Source organism: Sinocyclocheilus anshuiensis, unplaced genomic scaffold (genome assembly GCF_001515605.1).
Source record: "Sinocyclocheilus anshuiensis isolate Anshui unplaced genomic scaffold, SAMN03320099.WGS_v1.1 scaffold890, whole genome shotgun sequence".
Taxonomy (NCBI): Eukaryota; Metazoa; Chordata; class Actinopteri; order Cypriniformes; family Cyprinidae; genus Sinocyclocheilus; species Sinocyclocheilus anshuiensis.
Window position 1 is genome coordinate 557279 of NW_015537986.1, and position 20580 is coordinate 577858.

Sequence of the window (20580 nt, forward strand, 5' to 3'; positions counted from 1 at the left end):
TAAAAAAGTTACTAGCCAATGGTGATTCAGTTGCCAAGGTGTCCGTAGAGGGTTTTGATATTATTATTAATAAAATGATATTGTATTTTCTTCTTGTTCTCCTTTTCATTATTAACATGATGGTTTAAATGTACAGTATAATGTGCCTTGGGAAAATGCATTTTTAACAAGGGAAGACTTAAGTTCATGGCTTTTTTTTTATCGCGTTTACATGTTGCATTGAGTTTAATATGTTTCAATTGGACTCATTCAGAATTGTTTGTTTAGTGCTAAGAAAAAAAATAAATGGAAGCGAAAAGCATGTTGGCCCAAATTGGATGTCTTGAGCTCTTCCAAAAGGTGTTAGGTGACATTAATATTTTGCCTGAGATGCTAAAGTCTAAATCTGTTGACCAATCTAAGGTTGTTGAACTAATTGATGCACTAAAAGAAACAGTAATGCATTATTGCAGCAAAGCCTTTTTTGAAGGATGTTTCTCTGAACAGTTCAGGTTGTACAAAATAGCTGTTATATTACCAGTTATCAGTGCCACATGTGAACAGAGTTTTTCAGGTCTGAAGATAATCAAAAGTCAGCTAAGGTCACCTAAGGCACAGAGTAGATTGCCGAGTTTGTCTGTTCTCAGCATTGAGTCAAAACCCACCAAGGTCTTGAATGTAGATGACTTTGTGAAAAGATTTGCTGAACAACATGCCTTCAGCTACTCAATTCAAAGTACAGCTCTCGCAGTACTTTGATATCATACACCAACCGGTCTGTGCAGTGCTGCTTTGAGTCGAACACACCTATAGGTTTGTTTTCTTGTCAGGTGGTTCTCAGTTCTGTCTTGTCATTGGTTATTCCATTGATTAGGTGTATCTTTTTAGTCATTAGTCATTATATATATATATATATATATATATATATTGTTGGTCAATATAATAGTTTGTGTAAAACTCAAGAGATATATCAAAAGTTAAATATATCATACCATCTACCTTAATTTATTTATCCATCCACCCAATCCAGGTGTCTTGGAAGACTTGGAATATAGCACAAATCATATGGCCTACATATATGGTGCTTTTGCATCCTTTATAAATCTTATATCTGTCATTACCAGTAATTACTCAAACTTTCTTTGTGTTCCACGGAAAAAAGAAAGTCAAAGTTTTGGAAGGATATGAAGAAGAGAAATTGATATTAACAGAATTTTCTTTGAAAAAATTACTCCTTTTAGTCATTATTGACAGAAAACTGCCCCCTTTGCCGCAGCCTTCAAATCTAATTCATACGTCTACATATTCAAACTTTATGTGTTGCGATTCACTGCATGGCACGAGAAACATGCCGTCTTCATTCTGCAATATATGCAAACGCAGAAGATTTGCAACAGTGGAGGGGAATTTTCAGTAAAAACTTAAATTTGTGTTTTGTTTTGTTTTTTTAAAGCAAAGCTATTGTATTATGGACATCTTCTATGATGCTTAATGACCAAGTACTGGCAAGCTCCAAAAAGGACCAAAACCACCACTATGATGGTCCTTTGGTCATTTGATTCTTTTTGGAGCTTGACAGCTCTTGGTCACAACATGAATTTACATTTTTGCATAAACAATTCTGCCACCACTTACCTTGCAACGGCTACAACAGAGTCCATTGCTACACATTGCATCATGGGTCAAAGTGCATTTTTTACAGCATGCACCCCCGGCACGAGAGCAATCCTACAAGAGTGCACAGCCAATACAAACATCCCATTAGCTTATCACAGCACTGCGATAATCACCTTCCTGTTCACTTATACTAACACACTTTAAAGGGATAGTCCACCTAAAAATTAAAATTGTCATCATTTACTCACCCTCAACTTGTTCCAAACCTATGAGTTTCTTTCTTCTGTTGAGCACAAAATAAGATATTTTGAAGAATGTTGTAACCAAACATTTGACACTAGCCATTGACTTAGTATTGTTAGTAACCATAGTAATTTTTTTTTCATAATGGCTACCATCAAATGTTTGTAAATGATGACAGAACTTTTATTTTTGGGTGAACTATCCCTTTAAGGCAGGGTGTGAATGATATGAATGATAGGTTGCTATTGGATTTTTAAAGGAAATTTGAGTGAGGTCATCTTGTCACCCACCACTTGGGAGCCACAGTCACATTCTTCTCCCTGTTCCACAAAACCATTGCCACATTCAGGAGGATCCAACAACTGTAGCGACAGGAAATATGTCACTGCCACATACTTATATTAAATATGCAGTGTTGAGCAAGCTACAGTAACCTAAATCTATCCTTTAAAGAAATAAATTACACTTCAAGCTACATGGTAAAAGTAGTTAAATACATTCAGACTGCTTCATATATTTATTGTGATGTCTGTGGTGTTGGGAAGAGGTTCCATTTCCCAGCATGCACGGCAGCATAAGTGGCACAGGTAAACTGATGGTATTATTTAAAATTTTTTTTTTTTTTTGTATAATTTGCATTGGTGTTGTATTTGATTATTTTTGTGTTAAGCTGAGTGTACCTTGCTTTAACGGTCATAAAAATCTACTTTTAGTTGTCTCATTTTCAGAGACCGTGAGCTCATCGTTTGCTACATTGGCGTCAGAATTAGGATCTCTGGAGAAAGAGGTAGAAGACACTCTACAATGCTCCAAGTCACTGGATCTCCAACCACAACTGTCACAAGATGAACATTGTGTACTAATGTGCAGAAGGCACAAGCACAGTGTGCCTATGCGCTATGTGCTGGTACAAACATATGTGTCTGCAGCAGCATGTCCATCTCTCTCATGGACACTGAATATGGTATTGGAATTAACAGAGAAGGCTGTAACCTCACTAACACCACCCTTTTATCTGACAGCTCCTTTCACACTGTCAGACAAATGTTACTGTGGGCAAAGGGGATTGATGCAGACTGGCACAGCCACACCTGCGACACACTGCCCATCCATCTGCAACTCCATGATTTGGCTCTTGCCTGTGTATTGTAGGACTGTATACGCTGAGAGGAACTCCCTCAGCATGTGTGATGGTTGGCAGACACTCTAGGCAGGTACCAGGTTCCTTCACTGGTTCATGATTCTGTGAGAGCAAGGGTGTCCAAGATGCTGTGGCAGGCCATAGGGCAATTTTACTGACCCTGGTGCCTTCAGGATATACTGTAGTAGACCAACTACCTCCCCCAGACCTGTGGGCATATTGTTTTGACAGTGTAGGAATCCACAAAAATCCACCCCAAAATCTCTTGTTTGAAGAAGACACCAGTAGATTTAGTGTTTGGGTCACAATTACATCTGGACATACCACTGAAGGGAAAGCAGGGGTGCTTGGGGTCCATGGCTTTTGTCAGCAACCAAAAAGAATCTAAGTGTTTCATTAAATTGACAATGGTTATATTGGACTGCAAATGTTTTTATGTCACCATCACTGTGACTGGCATGTTGGATATCCAGGACCCAGCATATCGGGTAGTTATCGGTCAATAAAATCACATCTGCTGTTGTAAAATGTCTTCTTGTCCTTCCACAAAGATTAGGACAAAGACTACAGAATTTGCCAGAATATTGTCTGTGAAAATATAGTATAGCATTTGATAAAACTACCCTACTACTTAGTCAATAAAACAGCTTTGTTGCTTGTAGTGTTGTTGCAAATATGTGCTAATAAACATAATAGTTTTTTTTTCTCTCCCATTTAGTGGATGTTCCAGACAAACCTTGTTAGGTTTATTGAAGAGGCAACTCCCTCCTCCTTGCTGGAGGAACTGAATGTACTCCTCTACACTGCACCGTGAAAACTTTCTGGGTAGATAGTATCTGTCAGGATCACATAACACAGTTCACAGTGTTCAGTTACCCTTACATGGAAAGTGTGTAAAACTAATTGATAAGGAACAGCAAAATGTAATTTATGTAATTTAATCCAAAGCAACTTCATGCATTAATTGTGTTGAATTTCTTTGAATTGCAATTCAATCAATTTTTCTTCCAGTCATCCTGTGGGGTACGGTCAGTTCAATTCAATTCAATTCCTCAATTCTGAATTTTGAGCAACCCTGGCAAGAATGCACATCAAGCACATCATGTACAATGGGGCCTCATGCTTGCAATGCACTTGCCAAACATTTCTGACACAGCTTATGTACTTGCATAGTACATGTTTCAGCATAAGTGTTGAAATAAAAATGCACCTACACAAAGACCCAAAAACTTGACTCACCCGGTATCCTCCATGATGCAGCCTAACCACGGATCTGGACACTTACAGTCTCCTACAACACACACATTCATTACAACAGTCAGCAGTCCTAATTTATTTTTATATATTTCGTCAAGAGTTGGAAGGATGTTTACCTGCAGTAGCACGATCTTTATTCCACATCATACCAAGGTTCTGTCCTAAACTCTGACACAAGGTTATAGCCATGGGCCCCACGTTTCCATACTGACATATAAAAATTAACAGGAATGCTTTATCAGAGCTTAATCCTTCTGGGTCTGGTCTGATTTTAACCTCTTAATTATAGCCATACCAATTTGAGTATGTATAATTCTGTATGTGTGTGTCTGTGAGTGTGTGTAAGTAAGTGTGTGTGAGTGGATGTATCTGTTTTACACTCTTGATGATTTAGAGTGTAATTTTCTGTGTTGTGGGGGATTTGTAGATTGTACACAGAAAATTTTTTTGTATTTTTTTTCCCATTTCCCATTTATTTCCTATGGTCAGTAATTTTTGACCGAAGACCATGAGTGTGACTTTGTGGGGGATTTGTAGATTGTACACAGAAAAATTTTTTGTATTTTTTTTCCTATGGTCAGTAATTTTTGACCGAAGACCATGAGTGTGACTATTTTTGTTTACGACCACTTAGCTTTTTCGAATCATGCCTTCAAATTTTTTTGTGTGTTCACATACCAAGTGTCATAAAAGTCCCCAAGTTTTGTACCATTCTGGTGAAGCTACGATTTTTAAAAATTCAAAATGTAAAATTCTCTGGTCAGAAGTGACTGAAGACCGCACAAGGGTTAAATAAAAGTTATTTATAATGCATTTATGAACAGGGTTCTAATTGGTCTGTAGTGTACTAACCTTAATCAATCACTAAAGTTATAAAGCAGTGCTGACCCAATCATCTTCTAAAAAGAAACTTGGACCAAGTTTATTCCATTAATCAGGCAACACAGCTGCCAAAGGTGCATTGTGTACGTCTAACTGTGACATGTACTGTATATTGCCATTTTTATGTAATCAAAAAGAAAACCATTATTGTTGGTTTTAACAATAATTGCAGGTTATTTTAATTTTACACTTAAACCAAGAACTGATAAGGATTTATGCTGATAATGTCGAAAATCCCACTGAAAATGAACACTCTGAAACCTTAAGCAATTGGAGGGCACTGTAGTTCCACCCCAAATGACACCACTGCTTGAGCCAGTTTTGAACAGTGAATGCATTTCTTGGGGAAATCATCTGCCCAATGGATGAATTATAATTGTTTCTGCAAATTAAGCTGGGATGGGGGAAAGTCAACGAATTGACATTTAAAAGAAAAACAAAAGTGGCTGTTCAGTCCCAGAATGGAGCCATATTTAGTCAGTTGCTGAACTTGCTCCTTTCTGAAATACTTCTGCACTTGTTTGTTGAAAATGAACAGACCTTGATGTTTACTTTAAGTTATTAATTGAGTTATTTGATTGAGATTACGAAGACAATTTGTATTTCTTTGGAACACCAGTAATTTATAATAAAAAAAATAGGGTCAATTCACATTCACAAAGTGACTCAAGGGCAAAATGGTGATGGCTCATTGTTTGTTGCTTTTTGCTATTTGGCAGCTCTGAGCTTTAGCCACTTAGCTCTCACCTCATTGACTCCTCCTCCTCGTGTTGGTGTGCAGATGCCCTCGATGTAGGCAGTGCCACTGCTTCTGCTTTGAAATGTGCGTCCCCTATGGGCAAAATAATATTTTCAGTCCATTTCCCAGGACGAAAAAGATTTTAAATACTTCATGAGGTACACTACCATATAGATGACCTCAAGGCTAACAAACATGAACTAAATTTCAACTAAATTTCATGGGGTTTAACACCGTGTCCTAACCAGACGTGACTCAGCACTACGACACACGATAAAAGGCCGCAACTGGAACAACAGCATACAAATTATGACAATGATAATCTCAGGCACTGATTATGGGCTTTATGTAATGTTAAATGTCTAATATGAGTGTGAATATCACTTGACGTGACTTTTATAGCCATACTAAAAGCGACACTGGAATCTAGCAACTATGAAAGCGACTATGAAATCAAAATAAACAAAATGTAATCCATAACAAAGATTGTATCAGTTACTCAGTGTGTATTTTAATGGTAATTAAATGGTATAATATTTATGAATTAGATATGTACTTATCAATTTTTTTGGAGTTCAGTGTGCTTGCAGAGAAAGCCTGCCCACCCGCTCTTCTGATTGGCTATGATACTTGACTGATTTTGTCATGCCTCATATCCGTGTCATGTCTGGTTGTTGACGAAAAATAGCTTGTCGCTGGAATCTTATCGCGTTGTGTTTGGTTAGAACACTGAGTTAATTATATTGAATTGATATTTCCATTCAATATTTTTATACTGCATGTGTCTAATGCAGTGACCGAGCCTGTAAAGAGTGTGTCATCTGTATGTAGAAGGAAACATAACACACGAAAGCAGGTGAGCTGCATCACTCTTGTCTTTGATATTCTCCTTCCTGTATTTCATAAAGTCACGCAGGGTCACCAAAGGATCGTCGCCAACAGAAACCATGTTCTGAGTTGACCATGTCTCCATGGCAACAAGCACTATTCTAGTGTTCAGCTGCTCCTTGTAAATCTGGAATTCAATAGGATGTTTTAAGTATAAAAATTGCTACAGTACTTAAAGACAACATCATGAGAAAAATGGTGAATGTGTCTGTCAAATTTCAGGACGTACTGCATCAGCCATGTTCACTACAGCTTTGGCAAAGTTCCTCGTCTGAGGGGACGATCTTCGCATCTGTACAAACTACAAAGAGAAACATCAAGACATATATTACACACAAAAAAAAACACAGAAAAGAATAAGTAATAAGTAAATAAACTATCAGGAGATCTTACCAGTTCGTAATCATTGACCACTAGTAACTCTACATACTTTGTTTCACTCTGAACTGTGCGCGGACCCCTCCGAACCTGTAGGGGGACACATGGAGTCACAGCTTTAAGCAAGCCAATGTCTTTAAAGTGTTGAAGCACTTCACTTCACATCATTCACACTGAAAGTGTTTTTGGATCTGCTGTTTTTCAGTTGTATTCCTACGTAAACATACACTAGATGGATCTCTTTGACCATAGTATTGGTTTTTTATATTTTAGAATGTTAAAAAATTACAACTTTTTTCAGGGCAGGTGCTCTCACTGATTATTTGGTCTTAAGAGTCTCAAGTCTTAAAGAAGCTAATCATCAAGAAAATTAAAACTCTCTCGAATTGAATTTTTTGTTCAAAAAAACACTTCTGTGTGTAGTCTCAGATGTCCCTGTGACATGTTTGTGTAATGATGATCAATGTTCAATGATACAGTGAAGTGAAGTGAAAGTGACGTGTGGCCAAGTATGGTGACCCGTACTTGGAATTAGTGCTCTGCATTTAACCCATCCAAAGTGCACACACACAGCAGTGAACACACACACACCGTGAACACACACCCGGAGCAGTGGGCAGCCATTTTTTTGCTGCGGCGCCCGGGGAGCAGTTGGGGGTTCGGTGCCTTGCTCTAGGGCACCTCAGTTGTGGTATTGAAGGTGGAAGAGAGCGCTGTACAATTCACTCACTCGAACCCGCAACCTTTGGGTTACGAGTCCGACTCTCTAACCATTAGGCCACGACTTCCCCCAAACGCCTGTGTGACGTACATTTTATGATGTACTTCCCCTTCACAGCCTGTGTGAAGTACATTTTATGATGGAAATGTTTTAATGAAAATGTTTAAAAAATGTGGAAACATATTATTCTTTTATCAAACTATTTAAACTAGTTTGATTAATTACCATTTTAATGCTTTTAAAAGTTGCAATTCAAAATATTGAAATGTGGAGCATGATGATTGCAAAAAATCTCATCACATTTAATGAATAGCTATATTTTCTTAACTTTGTAATTTAATTTAAATATTAACATGTGAGATTTAGTCAGCCAAAAAAATTTTCAGGTTATATGAACTAATTTTGAGTCTCTTGAAATCTGTAATATTAAATCTGTCATATATGTTGAATAGCAAATGTTATTGTGTTTCTTTGGTATTAACATATTTGTGGACACATTAATGTTTTTATGATTTGTGGAGCAAAAATATAGTTTTTATTTTTAAGTAAAAAGGTAAAATTAAAAATGTGGGGTAAAATGAATTCCGGCAAATGGCTTCTGTAGTGATGAACAGAAGTGGAACTGAAAGGGAATCCATTTAGCTGCAGCGTAACGCAGCGATCCGGTGGCATTTCCCAATGGGAAAAGAGTTTTTATGTGCGAGGTTACAAACGTTTGTTCCTTTTTTACGTTTCCCTACTTCCCTACTAAGTGCTACTTAAGTCGCTGTCTGTTCATTAAGTGCTGAAATGTCAGTCATTCACTGTTGTATAACATCATTATGGCCTACAGCTTTTAATGTAGTGTTAAAAATACCTGTCATTTACCTAACCAAATATTTTTCTCCTAGTTAATTATCTATATAATTAAATATTATTTAATTATATTTAGCTTTGCTTCAGGGACATTCACCAATCAAAGGGTGCTCTTTGATCCTCAAAGTGATAACGATGACAGCAATGCTGCTCGGCACTGCAGCTCTGGATAAAAAAGAGGAAGCAGAGCTTGTAAAATAAAAGTAAATTATTAAGGTTATTCTCCTTAATTTGACCATATTAGGTGGGTAGGCCACTGGGCCTCACTGCCTTTCTTCTAAGACAGATGGAAAGGAGCTGGGACAAAAGGACCAATGGTATAACTTTGCCAACATTTGTTTTATTATTCTCATAAATCAGTCAGTTAACCAAGTTAGAGCCCACTTCAGCCTTTAGAACATTTTTATTACTGTTTTTAATGTTAAATACATGTGAAGAATGAAAGGTTGGATTTTTTGTGGAGTATTTGGAATTTTCACAATTAATTGAATGTAATTTAGTGTAATTAAATGAATAAAATTTCATCATGCAATATACTATTTTATTCTCAAAATATTACGACTTTAATATCGTATTGCTACAACTTTATTCTTGGAATTTTGACTTTTTTCTCAAAAAATTATGACTTTCATCTCATAATCTTACATTTATTTATTTTCATGACACTAAAACACTGTTATAGACAATGTGAAATCAAAAATTCAAATAATAATGGACAGAAAAGTAACTGTCTTTATTCTTACTGTTTCACGTGTGTTAAACCCATGTGTCATTTAGTACTCATAAATGATGAAGATATTGTGAAAGGTCTTTTAAATGTTCTTCCTCATCCAGTAGCATTGATATTTGTCACTACAGATCTTAAAAGCTCATTTGATTTGTTCATGACAGTTGTTTGTATTACGCCCCTAGTGATAAAGATGGGGAGTTTTAGGAGTTTGTTGTCATAGGGTTATATTTTTAAAATAGAGCAAAGTGGCCCCAACTCTGTTGTTTTTGTCTCCACCCAATTTTGATATGCATTTACCTGCATACTGAGTGAGTTGTAGCCCTGTTTTATTTACTGTTCCCTCCCCTTTTCCCAACCTCTGCCTTCCTACCTTTCCACAGCTTTACATACTTATTTTTTAGCCTTTTTCAAATCTATGATGTGGATGATCTGTGCTAATAACTTTAGTTCAGTCATGTTTGAGTTGTGTTTTGTCTTGTCTAGCGCTCTGTCCAATCCCTTTATGGGTATCATTTTGCCATCAATAATTCTGAAATTATATTTTGGGTGGGGATGGTCGTAACTAGGCTAGCCTTAGTAATTTCAGTCTCCCTCAAAATCATTTTAATATATTTAGCGTGTTCATGCTCAGCGCAGTGTAACTGCAATGTGAAAATGATTCAGATGACCAATCAAATCAAAGAATGTGAGGGCTGAGTGTTCACAGAAACTGTCACAAATCTGGTCCGTGGCCTTCCATCCGATTGCCACCAGAGGTCGATCTCCCATTATACTGAATCTCACACCACACATCACCCTGGACTGCATTTCCCATCATCCATTGCACTGATTGCACACAGCTGTAACCAATCACACGCTCACCTGAAAGCTATTACACACACTATATAACACCCACTCAGATCCTGCTCAAGTCGCCGAGTATTGTTTAGCGTATATCACTCTTCTAGCGATAGCTACATTACGGAGCCATTCCAAGTTTCCGTTTCTAGTTCTAGTCTAAGTCTAGTCATTTCGTGTTGCCTTTTTGTCTGTTTCCTGATCTTCTGCCTGTGTATCTTGGATTAACCCTTTGTCTGCTGTTTCGGACTGTGTTTGCACCTTGCCTGGACTATTGCTTGTGTTATTGGATAACCCCTCGTGTCAAGCCCTCTGGATATTGTTCGCCGATCATAGACCCACGATTGCCCTAGGAATACTCTTTGTCTCGCCTGAAATGTACCTGTTTGCCACTGTTTGACCCATGCCTCTTATGACCACGTCTCTGTTTAATAAAAGCCTGCAAATGGATCCACACGTCTCTCGTCTCGTCGCCTCCGTTACAGAAACCGAGCAGGAATTCTACTGCGGCACTTTTAATAGCTAAAGAATGTGAGATAAGATGTAAGCAACTGAACATGACAGCTGAATCCAGCAATATTTATTTGCCGACTGTGTACTGTAACAAAATGTTGCCATTTTGAATGTCATATACATTATTCTTCACAAAATGTAATTGCTAATTGTGAATTTAACGAGCGAAGACAAAGAAACATTAACCTAGAGGTTTTCAGCATGGTAAAAGATAAAGTTTGAATGTGTGCATATTGTGAATGTTACCTGGTTTTCCTGGTAGACTTTCAGTAATTTCACTTGTCTTAGAAAATGATTCAATGATAAAACTCAAAGTTATCACCCTTAGGATCGAAGCAGAAAAATGGTTGTGGCTTTCACTTAAGTGTGTTTTATGGTAACATATTGTTTATGTTATATTAAAAAATAACTTTAGAATTTTTGTTCCACAATTGAAGCTCTATTCCATTAAATAGCAAGAGATCAGGGACTGTCATTCATTTTGGAGTAAGCTCTATTTTGAATTTACAACAAAATATATGCTTTATAAAAGACGTGAGTTAGTCAGTAACCTTCTGATACCACCAAAATCTGATTTGAGAGTGAATAACCAGTTAAATTTTGATCTGTTCATTATTTTTTTGGTTTTGTTTTTGAAAAAGGCTTTTATGTCACCAAGGCTTTATTTCTTTGGCTAATAAAAACTGTAATATCATAACATATTATTACAATTTAAACAAACTGTTTTCTATTTGAATATACTTTAAAAAGCAATGGATTCCTGTGGTGGCAAAAATGAATTTTCAACAGCCATAACTCCAGTCTTCTTGAGCTTGGTGCTCAAGAAACATTTCTTACTATTATCAGTTTTGAAAACTTTTGAAAAGTTTGAAAAAAGATCTTTTGTTGTTGTTTTTGCTGTTGTTGTGGCACACTACCATTTAAAAGTTTGAAGTACGATTTAAAAAAAAGTAAAAAAGAAAGAAAGAAAGAAAATAAATTCAGTGTTTTATCCAGTTACCATAAAAATATGAAACTGCAAAACTGTTTTCAACATTTATAATATTAAGTTAATAAGATAATTATAAGAGCAGCAAATTCGATATTAGAATCATTTCAGTATCATGTGACACTGAAGACTGGAGTAATGACAGCTGAAAATTCAGCTTCCACATGAATAAATTACATTTTAAAATAGAATACGGTTATTTTAAATTGTATAAATTGTTAAAATATTTCACAATATTACTGTTTTTACTAATTAGCTTAGTTAACTTTTCACCAGTAGTGAAAGTGCATTTGTAGTGAAAGACACCTAATATAAGTGAGACCAGCAATTCTAACCTCTGAAGTACACATGCAGGGCCCAGTTAGGAATTCTCGGGCCCGGTACAAAACCTTTACCTTGGCCCTCCTTTAGTTGAAACTGATTTCTAGGTACCCTTTTCGGCAGCCTGTTGTGCATGACTAATCTTCAAGAAAAAATGATAAATCAACTGATGTCAAAAATAAAAACTCTCACCTGTCTTTTTGCCCGTCTCAGCCCATCTGTGAGCTCCGGCTCGTTCGTCTCCATAGAAACGGGATAGTCATTGTTAATGACAGAGTCACTGCTGTTCCTGGTGCTTCCTGGAAGAGAAGAAGCCATATACGGATGAAAACCATCCCGAACAAAAAGTTCCCATTCGTCAGCTTTCAGTGGATCGATAAAGATGTGTACTACTGAAAAATGATCCATGCAGAAAATCAGTATGCAGAAGACGGAGAAAGAGAGAGATCTGGAAGAATGTAAAAGCAGACAGGGTCTGAATGATGAAGAAAACCACTTGGGTATAGACCATATAAGACAGAGACTGTCTGTTCATGAGAGCCAATACATGATGTGTGGTGACCCCTTAAAAGACAGTGATACAATTTTGAAATGACATGAGGGTCAATTTACAATATTTGTCATGCGAGAGGAATCTGTGTCTTACCTGAGGAAAGTGGCCTCAGTCGGATATCTGCCATTCTGTATACAACATGAGTATTTGCATCCTGTGTGACAGAAAAATGGAAGTCTTGTTAGTCTGACATAAAGAGCAGAAAGTGTATCGCATGCAGTCCCCTATGTTTAACTTGACATTAATGATGAGTTATTCTAGTAAGATTTCAAATAGCCACCATCGACAATTACTGGTGTCCAAACAGTTTAGTAAAGTAAAAATTATAAAGAAAATTGAAAGAAAACAAGCTGCTAGTGCTAAATGTAAACAAACATATCAAAGGTTTAGAGGTTTATTGAAGTTATAGCGCCCCCTAGCATCAGAAATGAGAGACATTTGAAATGTTTCCTCTGTATCCTGTTCCATGTTGAAGTGAATTTTTTATATTGCACTCACAGTGATATGATAATTAGTCATTATGGGTCACAGGGTCACATGCTTTTTATAGCGCTACCTTGTATCTACATATCTGCCAAATTTCATAATAATCAGCCACTCACAAATAAATGTACAGTATTACCTAAAAATGCATGTAAATTTCAACATCCTTGTTCAAACAGTTACAGTGTTTTTGTTGTTGTTGTAATGCACCTTCAAATAAATTGTCTTGAATTCTCAGAATGCCCTAGTGTCTATGTGTATCAAGTTTAATCAAATAAGGACTTTAATCGAGGACATCAGGACTTTTAAGCCCATATTTTGCAATAAATAATTACGGAAACTGTTAATGGATTAATTGGAGGAGCATGGGCGCACGCGCACCTTCTGACCAAATAAAGTTGTATTCGTTTTGCGCTCATCGTCTGACTTGAAGCAATGTATACCATAAAAGTAGGCTACCGCAAGAGCGATTCGCAAGCAGACGGGTTCATTATGGTCATTGCAGTTTCTCCAGGGCGGCTGCACGAACTCTGATGATGACAGCTAATTCAAGATTAATCAGACTCACTGTATTTCATGTCGTGCTTTAACAGTGTTACAAACTCTTTTCATGATATATTAATGGTATAGTGTATTGTGTCATGTTTATCAAAATGAAACCGATAAAAAAAGTGGAGAATTTACACACAAAAGATAGGCCTACATTGGAACTCCAGACCTGGCTGAAATTTTGTCCCAGACAGGCATTAAATAATTTGTGAATATTTGTAAAAATTTGTGGTTTGAAACAGCTGGAAAATTGAAAGTGTAGGGTACAACGTGGCTAAGGCGTCCCGGGGTAAAAGGCGCCTTTGATATTATTTTTATCTAAACCACTAGATAGCACAGAAACGTGGAGTAGCACTTTCCAAAACATTCCCTTTTCAAGATGCACGTGTATATTTGTCTGATCCTTGACGGGGTCACGCGCAGCAGTGCAAAGTTGATTCTGTGCTTACTTGATCTAATATGTTATGTTTTTTTAAATGTTGTAGATTTAAGTAGCAAATGAGAATCGCTCAAATTAATGCATATATTTTGAGACCAAGGTCTTCTTTATGATTTTCAGTTTTGTTTAAGATAATTAAACCAACAGTTTTTAAATAATGAAAGAATATGTATAAGTATGGTATTTGGGGTAAAAAGTGCCCCTGCTGTTGGGGCTAAAGGCGCACAGTAATTAACATGATAATTAATAGATGGCTGACTTTTCCATTTGTTGACATGACATGGTTAGATTCAGATGGTAAATATAATATAATATGTTGGGTGTGAATGAGAATGAAATCATCATATTTAAAAACATGATATTAATCATATCATATAATAAAACATCATTTTTTTGTTACTACTGTAAATATATATCCAATTATTATTGGATCTCCTTCAGTACTTTCAGAATCTTTACTTATTAAAATGATTTTCTTTCTGTATTTTAAAATATATTTTCATATTAGCATATTTTAATGACAGTATATTTATTGAACAAAAATTATTTTATTTTTCAAAGTAAGCAGAAAATAGTACAAACTTTGCTAAAGTGATTGTTTTGAACAAGTATTAACTTAGACATTATTTAAAAAGTATCTGTATCAATACCGTGGGCCTTTTACCCCATGCTGGTGAGCCTTTTACCCTGTGTGTGGGCCCCTCTTGCCACCTCATACATTTATAAGATTTTTAAACAAAATAAACAACTTGAATGATTTATTTTCACACAAAATCTGTTGCTCTATTAAAGATCAATACAACGTATATATTTTTTTCTGCAATTATACATTTTAGGCGCAGTGAATAGCACGTTTTCTTAAGGTAGGCCTTTAGCCCCGTTGTACCCTACTAACTGTAATAGTTAACTAAAACTATTAAAAACATCTCTGTTCATTAAAATAAAGCTGAAATAAATATAAGCAATTCTATGAACGGAGAAAAATGAATAAAATCACATATATTAAATGAATAAATAGCCCTATACGTGAAATATGTTTGACTTAATTAACAATACAAAAGAAAAACTGCGACAAGTTCTATGTTTCTGTCCATTTGTCTAATTTGCAACAAGTTCACAGAAAGGAAATCAAGACGGCAGAAAGCCGTCAAAAATCTGTTTTTCTTTATTTTGAAATGCATGGTGTTTTGTTGTTATTGTGACTGTACACAAATAAAAGTAGACCCTTTATAGTTTCACATGATGTCTCTCTCTTCTTTGTTTCTGCTGTAATAAGGAACAAATTCAAGTGATTGTGCAGGTGCCTCACGCGCATGCGCACACACACACACACACACACAAACACAAACACAACATATCAGTTCTAGCATACTTGACATTGCAGCCTGTTCATTATCAAAATAAATAAGGTTCAAAACATAATAAATAATAGTTTAGCATCCAAATACGTCATGATGGAAACTGTTGATGGAAATTGTTGAGTGGATTCATGCCGAGTAAGAGTGAGCCCAACGCTTGTTTCAGTTTCAGCAAAAAATTATTTTTGGCTTGATGTTTAGTTACTTATACTATTTTTCATTATTTTTCTGAATACCGTTAAATTTAAAGGATTTGTTATGGAGTGAGAGGAACTAAAAAAGTATAGCCTATCTGTATTTATAGTTATAAAATAGTTATAGTAAAATAATTATCTGTATTTATAATGTTAACATATAGCTTTATTTACCAGCATTTTACATTAGGCTTATCTGAGATATTTTTTAACCATGCACCAAACATTTTAATATATCTTACTTTAAAAATTAGCCAACTATTGTATGTGTGCTGTTTTGTTTTGTCATAAGTAGTGCATAAGTAGTCCCCCCCAAAAGCCCCTCCCCAGTTATGCCATCCTTGCGTCAGGCATGGCTTTATAAGTACTAATAAACAGCTAATATGCTAGTAATATGCATGCTAATAAGCAGCTAGTTAATAGTGAGAATTGGTCCTTAAAATAAAGTGTTACCACTTGTTTTATTTTTCGAAGCAGGCTGTAGGCCTACTGAAGACAGATGTCATGCAAAATATATTTCCACATTTATAGCACCAGCTGTTGTTTGATCAGCAATAATTTTTACATTCCTACTCAGAATAACATCTTAGACATTTTTTTTCTCCAAGAGTTGTAGCCTTTTGAGCAAAGTAGGCCACGCCCTTACTAGTCCTGGGGAAGTCGTGCTGAAAATTCATGCTGTAAGGCTATTTGGTACATATATTTTGGTACCAAATTTTATGAATATTGTATTTGTAATTGTAAATCTCATTTCTGGCTGAATTGTATCCTGTTGTTGGGTAAAGTTTCCTTGCAGATGAAATGCTCGCTGATGAACTGGGTTCCACCATGTAAGGCTATTACACAACTATCCATTATTAATCTCCCATCTACCCAGACAGAGAGAGACACTTTACATGTGGCTTTGAATACTTTATGAAAATGACCCATTTAAGAGAAGTGACAGAGGAGTGGAGAGAGAGTGAAGAAGAGACAGATAACAAATACGGATAAACGGGAAAAAAATTCAGAAAAAAAGATACTGAAATCAATGGAAGGGAAAGTAATTTACTCTGCAGTTTATCATCTGAACACCTTTGGCATGCTATTCTCAATGCACCACGAGTTGCGTCACAGTAATTCTAAGGTAATTCAATTCACGCAAATAGAAGACATCAAATTAATTCATCTTCAGCTATGCTTAAACTTGGTTATTTTGCAGCGGCTGTTTGTCTTGGAACAAACTCCTCCCACAGAAATGTTTTGTAGGCCAAAACCCAGAAACAAGTTAGCATTTTAACACTTCCAGTTCCATCGTCATATAGTCAATGGGTTTTTTCAATAGGTTTTTGGTTAAATGTCTGAAATAAGGTGTGTAGTTAACAAAAGCTCAAAATATTTTAATTTTTAATCAATGACATAAAATACATCAGTATTTTAAAATACATAATAATACCCCCTTGTGATTTTTTAACTATCCTAACTAAAATTTTCTGGAAAAATTTTTTGAGTTTTTTTTTTTTAATTAAAGACTGAAAAAAGTTGTCAGAAGCTTCGTGATGGTGATGCTAAAATCAAGTGACTGTGGTGTAGTTTGTTTATAGCCTGCACTTTTTTTTTTTTTATGTCTGTTGACTGTATTAATGCTTCAAAATCTGTAAGTGTTTGGGAAGATTATCATGATGAACAAAACTTGTAAGTCACATTTTTAGTTTATTTTCTGCAATAATTTTCTGTTAAAATCCTATTGGGTTTTTGTTGAGGGAACCAGGGTGATGCTAACTTCCAGGTTGGCCTACAAAAATACATCATTGCAGTGCTCTATTCCTCTATCTTGAAAAAGTAGCCCAGCCATCAAAACGACCATTCAAACAGCTGAAAACACAAAACGAAAATTGAACCAGGGTGTTTTAACCAAAATACAAGCATTACATTTCTGCTCATACACCCTCCACCCGCCGTGCCTTTTAGGCTTCCATCGCAAGTGCATCACTGTAGAGGAGAGAGATGAATGGAATGATGTTCTCTGGTAATTAACCGCAATCCACAGATGCTATTGACATAGTTTAATCCATATTTAACCCGGAATAGTCTTGTTAGTTATGATGAACAGAGAAATATGTTCTTTGTATTTTTAATGTCTAAATGAAATGGTACAAATTAATTACTTCTCTTGAAAATAATGTCAGATAATATTTCTTGTTCTAAAAATAGGCATTCTTCTTTTTATATGAAATTTCCTCTGTATATTGAAGTGAAATATGATTATTTAATGCAATGCTTGTCTAATATCATGCATAAGCTGCTCTGTCTCATATTTTCTCACTTGACATCCCTCCTTCTGCTCTTCACCTCCTTCCCACATACAGACGTCTGCTGATTCAACTGTCATTCAACCACAGTAATGGATATTTCTGTGCATTTGGCTAATATTCAGTGCTTCGCTGTCTCTTCTGTGTCTCATTGAGCGGGATTGTATATCTATTCGTGATTTTTTCCAGACTGCAACAGGCAGATAGAGTGACAATTCCCCTCAAGAGAAAGTTGAGAGAGATGAATATTTCAGCTGCATACTGACCTGATCACTGCTGTTGTGCAAGGGCTCAATGCCATATGAAAAGTTGCCATCTGAGAACATCCCTCTGTAGACACACCAACATCACAAATGTGAGACACTCCAATGACAACAACCCTAATACAGCTGAAAAATGCAGACTTGATAGGAATTTATTAGGTAACACTTTACAAAAAGGTTCCATTAGTTAACATTACTTAACTCTATTAATTAACATGAACTAACTAAAATTTATTAATCTCAGTTAATTTTAATTTCAGCATTTCAACATCATATATTATTAATATCAAAAGATGTATCTGTTAATACTATTTTAAAAATCTGAGCTAACATGAACCAACAATGAACAGTAATGTTAACTAACATTAACAAAGATTAATAAATACTGTAACAAATGTATTGCTTATTATTAGTTAGTTAAATGCATATGTATGCACTATTTGGTAACACTTTATAATAAGTATGACATAAAAATGTATTTGTGAATATGTTTTTTATTTGCAAATCTTTTTTATTTATTTGTGAATTTAATTAATGTTTGTGAAACTCAGAAACTGAGATTTATTTGGTTTTTTATTTTACCAATCAGAACATAACACACAGACAAGGGAATCACTTGACAGAACATGACAAGGGCGGCTCCAGACACCAGACTCCAGACTCCAGACCAAACAAAACCCAAACCCCACCAAGTCCAGGAGGGTAGTAGAGCGGAGGCGAAACAGGGGGAGGGATGGAGGGCCAGGCCCGTGAAGGGGAACAGGACCTGGATCATGGCATGGACTCTGGAGCGGTGGTGGGCCTGGACTGTGGAGCAGGGGGCAAGACCATGGGCCGGGAGAGATGAATATTTCAGCTGCATACTGACCTGATCACTGCTGTTGTGCAAGGGCTCAATGCCATATGAAAAGTTGCCATCTGAGAACATCCCTCTGTAGACACACCAACATCACAAATGTGAGACACTCCAATGACAACAACCCTAATACAGCTGAAAAATGCAGACTTGATAGGAATTTATTAGGTAACACTTTACAAAAAGGTTCCATTAGTTAACATTACTTAACTCTATTAATTAACATGAACTAACTAAAATTTATTAATCTCAGTTAATTTTAATTTCAGCATTTCAACATCATATATTATTAATATCAAAAGATGTATCTGTTAATACTATTTTAAAAATCTGAGCTAACATGAACCAACAATGAACAGTAATGTTAACTAACATTAACAAAGATTAATAAATACTGTAACAAATGTATTGCTTATTATTAGTTAGTTAAATGCATATGTATGCACTATTTGGTAACACTTTATAATAAGTATACACTAAAAAAGTACTTACAAATCATTTGCAAACTATTAGTTTATAGTTAATTCATAGTTTATAAACTGTAGTTAATACATTAACAGACTCCATACAAATAGTAAGTTCTTCATTCATTATCACTGTAATCAACCAAATTGTTAATGTTTAATTAACTCATATGTAAAGAGTCAGATAATGCTTTGTTAACATAAATAGCTCTTACTTTAGATTAGGTCACAGGAAATGTTGAAATGTCATCAATTAAGTGCTTTAAACCAACCTTTTACTTTTACATAAAGTATATCTGTAGGCGTAATGGTTTTTATACTGTCCAAACTGCATATTTTTATATTCGGTCAATTAACCCTACCCCTAAACCTACCCATCACAGAAACCTAGAGAGAGAGAGAAGAGTCCCTGTGTGTGTGTGTGTGTGTGTGTGTGTCCTTAATGTATTTGTAAACATTTTAGGGGACAGTGAATATGAATGCAATTAGTGTTCAATAAAGGTTGGTTTAAAGCACTTAATTAATGACATTTTCTGTGACCTAATCTAAAGTGAAAAAACTAGTCACTCCTTATTACACTTAACAATTCCTTTATTATGAGGTAAATAAACAATAATAATTGTGGTAATTGCAGTGATAATGAATGAAAAAATCACTATTTGTATAGAGTCTATGAATGTATTAACTACAGTTTATAAACTATGAATTAACAATAAACTAATAGTTTGTTATTTGTAAGTACTTTATCAGTGTAAACTCATTATAAAGTGTTATCTACAACACATATTCTACAAATGTGCTGGAAAAGAAACTATACTCTTTTCTTATTATTTTATGAAAGTGTGGCCAAGTATGGTGACCCATACTCGGATTTTGTGCTCTGCATTTTACATTAATAGACTACAAATAGTGAGTTCTTCATTTATTGTCACTGTAATTAACCAAATTATTATTGTTTAATTAGCACATATGTAAGGAGTTAGATAATGCTTTGTTAACAACTTATTAACCATAAATAGTTCTCACTTTATATATATATAT

At 35.4% G+C, this 20580-nt stretch overlaps 1 protein-coding gene across 3 annotated transcripts in view; it reads right to left on the reverse strand.

Annotated features, from left to right (window-relative positions):
- Window positions 1-20580, reverse strand: part of adam11 (ADAM metallopeptidase domain 11) — a 58030-nt gene that overhangs the window by 15955 nt on the left and 21495 nt on the right. For 2 of the 3 annotated variants that reach the window (XM_016468716.1, XM_016468707.1), the window contains exons 6-17: window positions 19088-19151; window positions 12736-12796; window positions 12282-12388; window positions 7140-7214; window positions 6976-7047; window positions 6707-6873; window positions 5867-5951; window positions 4354-4444; window positions 4220-4271; window positions 3717-3816; window positions 2130-2201; window positions 1615-1707 (exon numbers count right to left, since the gene is read on the reverse strand). In XM_016468716.1, coding sequence (XP_016324202.1) covers window positions 1615-1707; window positions 2130-2201; window positions 3717-3816; window positions 4220-4271; window positions 4354-4444; window positions 5867-5951; window positions 6707-6873; window positions 6976-7047; window positions 7140-7214; window positions 12282-12388; window positions 12736-12796; window positions 19088-19151 — 1039 coding nt within the window. Of the gene's footprint in view, window positions 1-1614; window positions 1708-2129; window positions 2202-3716; window positions 3817-4219; window positions 4272-4353; window positions 4445-5866; window positions 5952-6706; window positions 6874-6975; window positions 7048-7139; window positions 7215-12281; window positions 12389-12735; window positions 12797-18222; window positions 18287-19087; window positions 19152-20580 lie in introns of those variants that run through there. The other variant, XM_016468725.1, reaches the window with a different exon arrangement.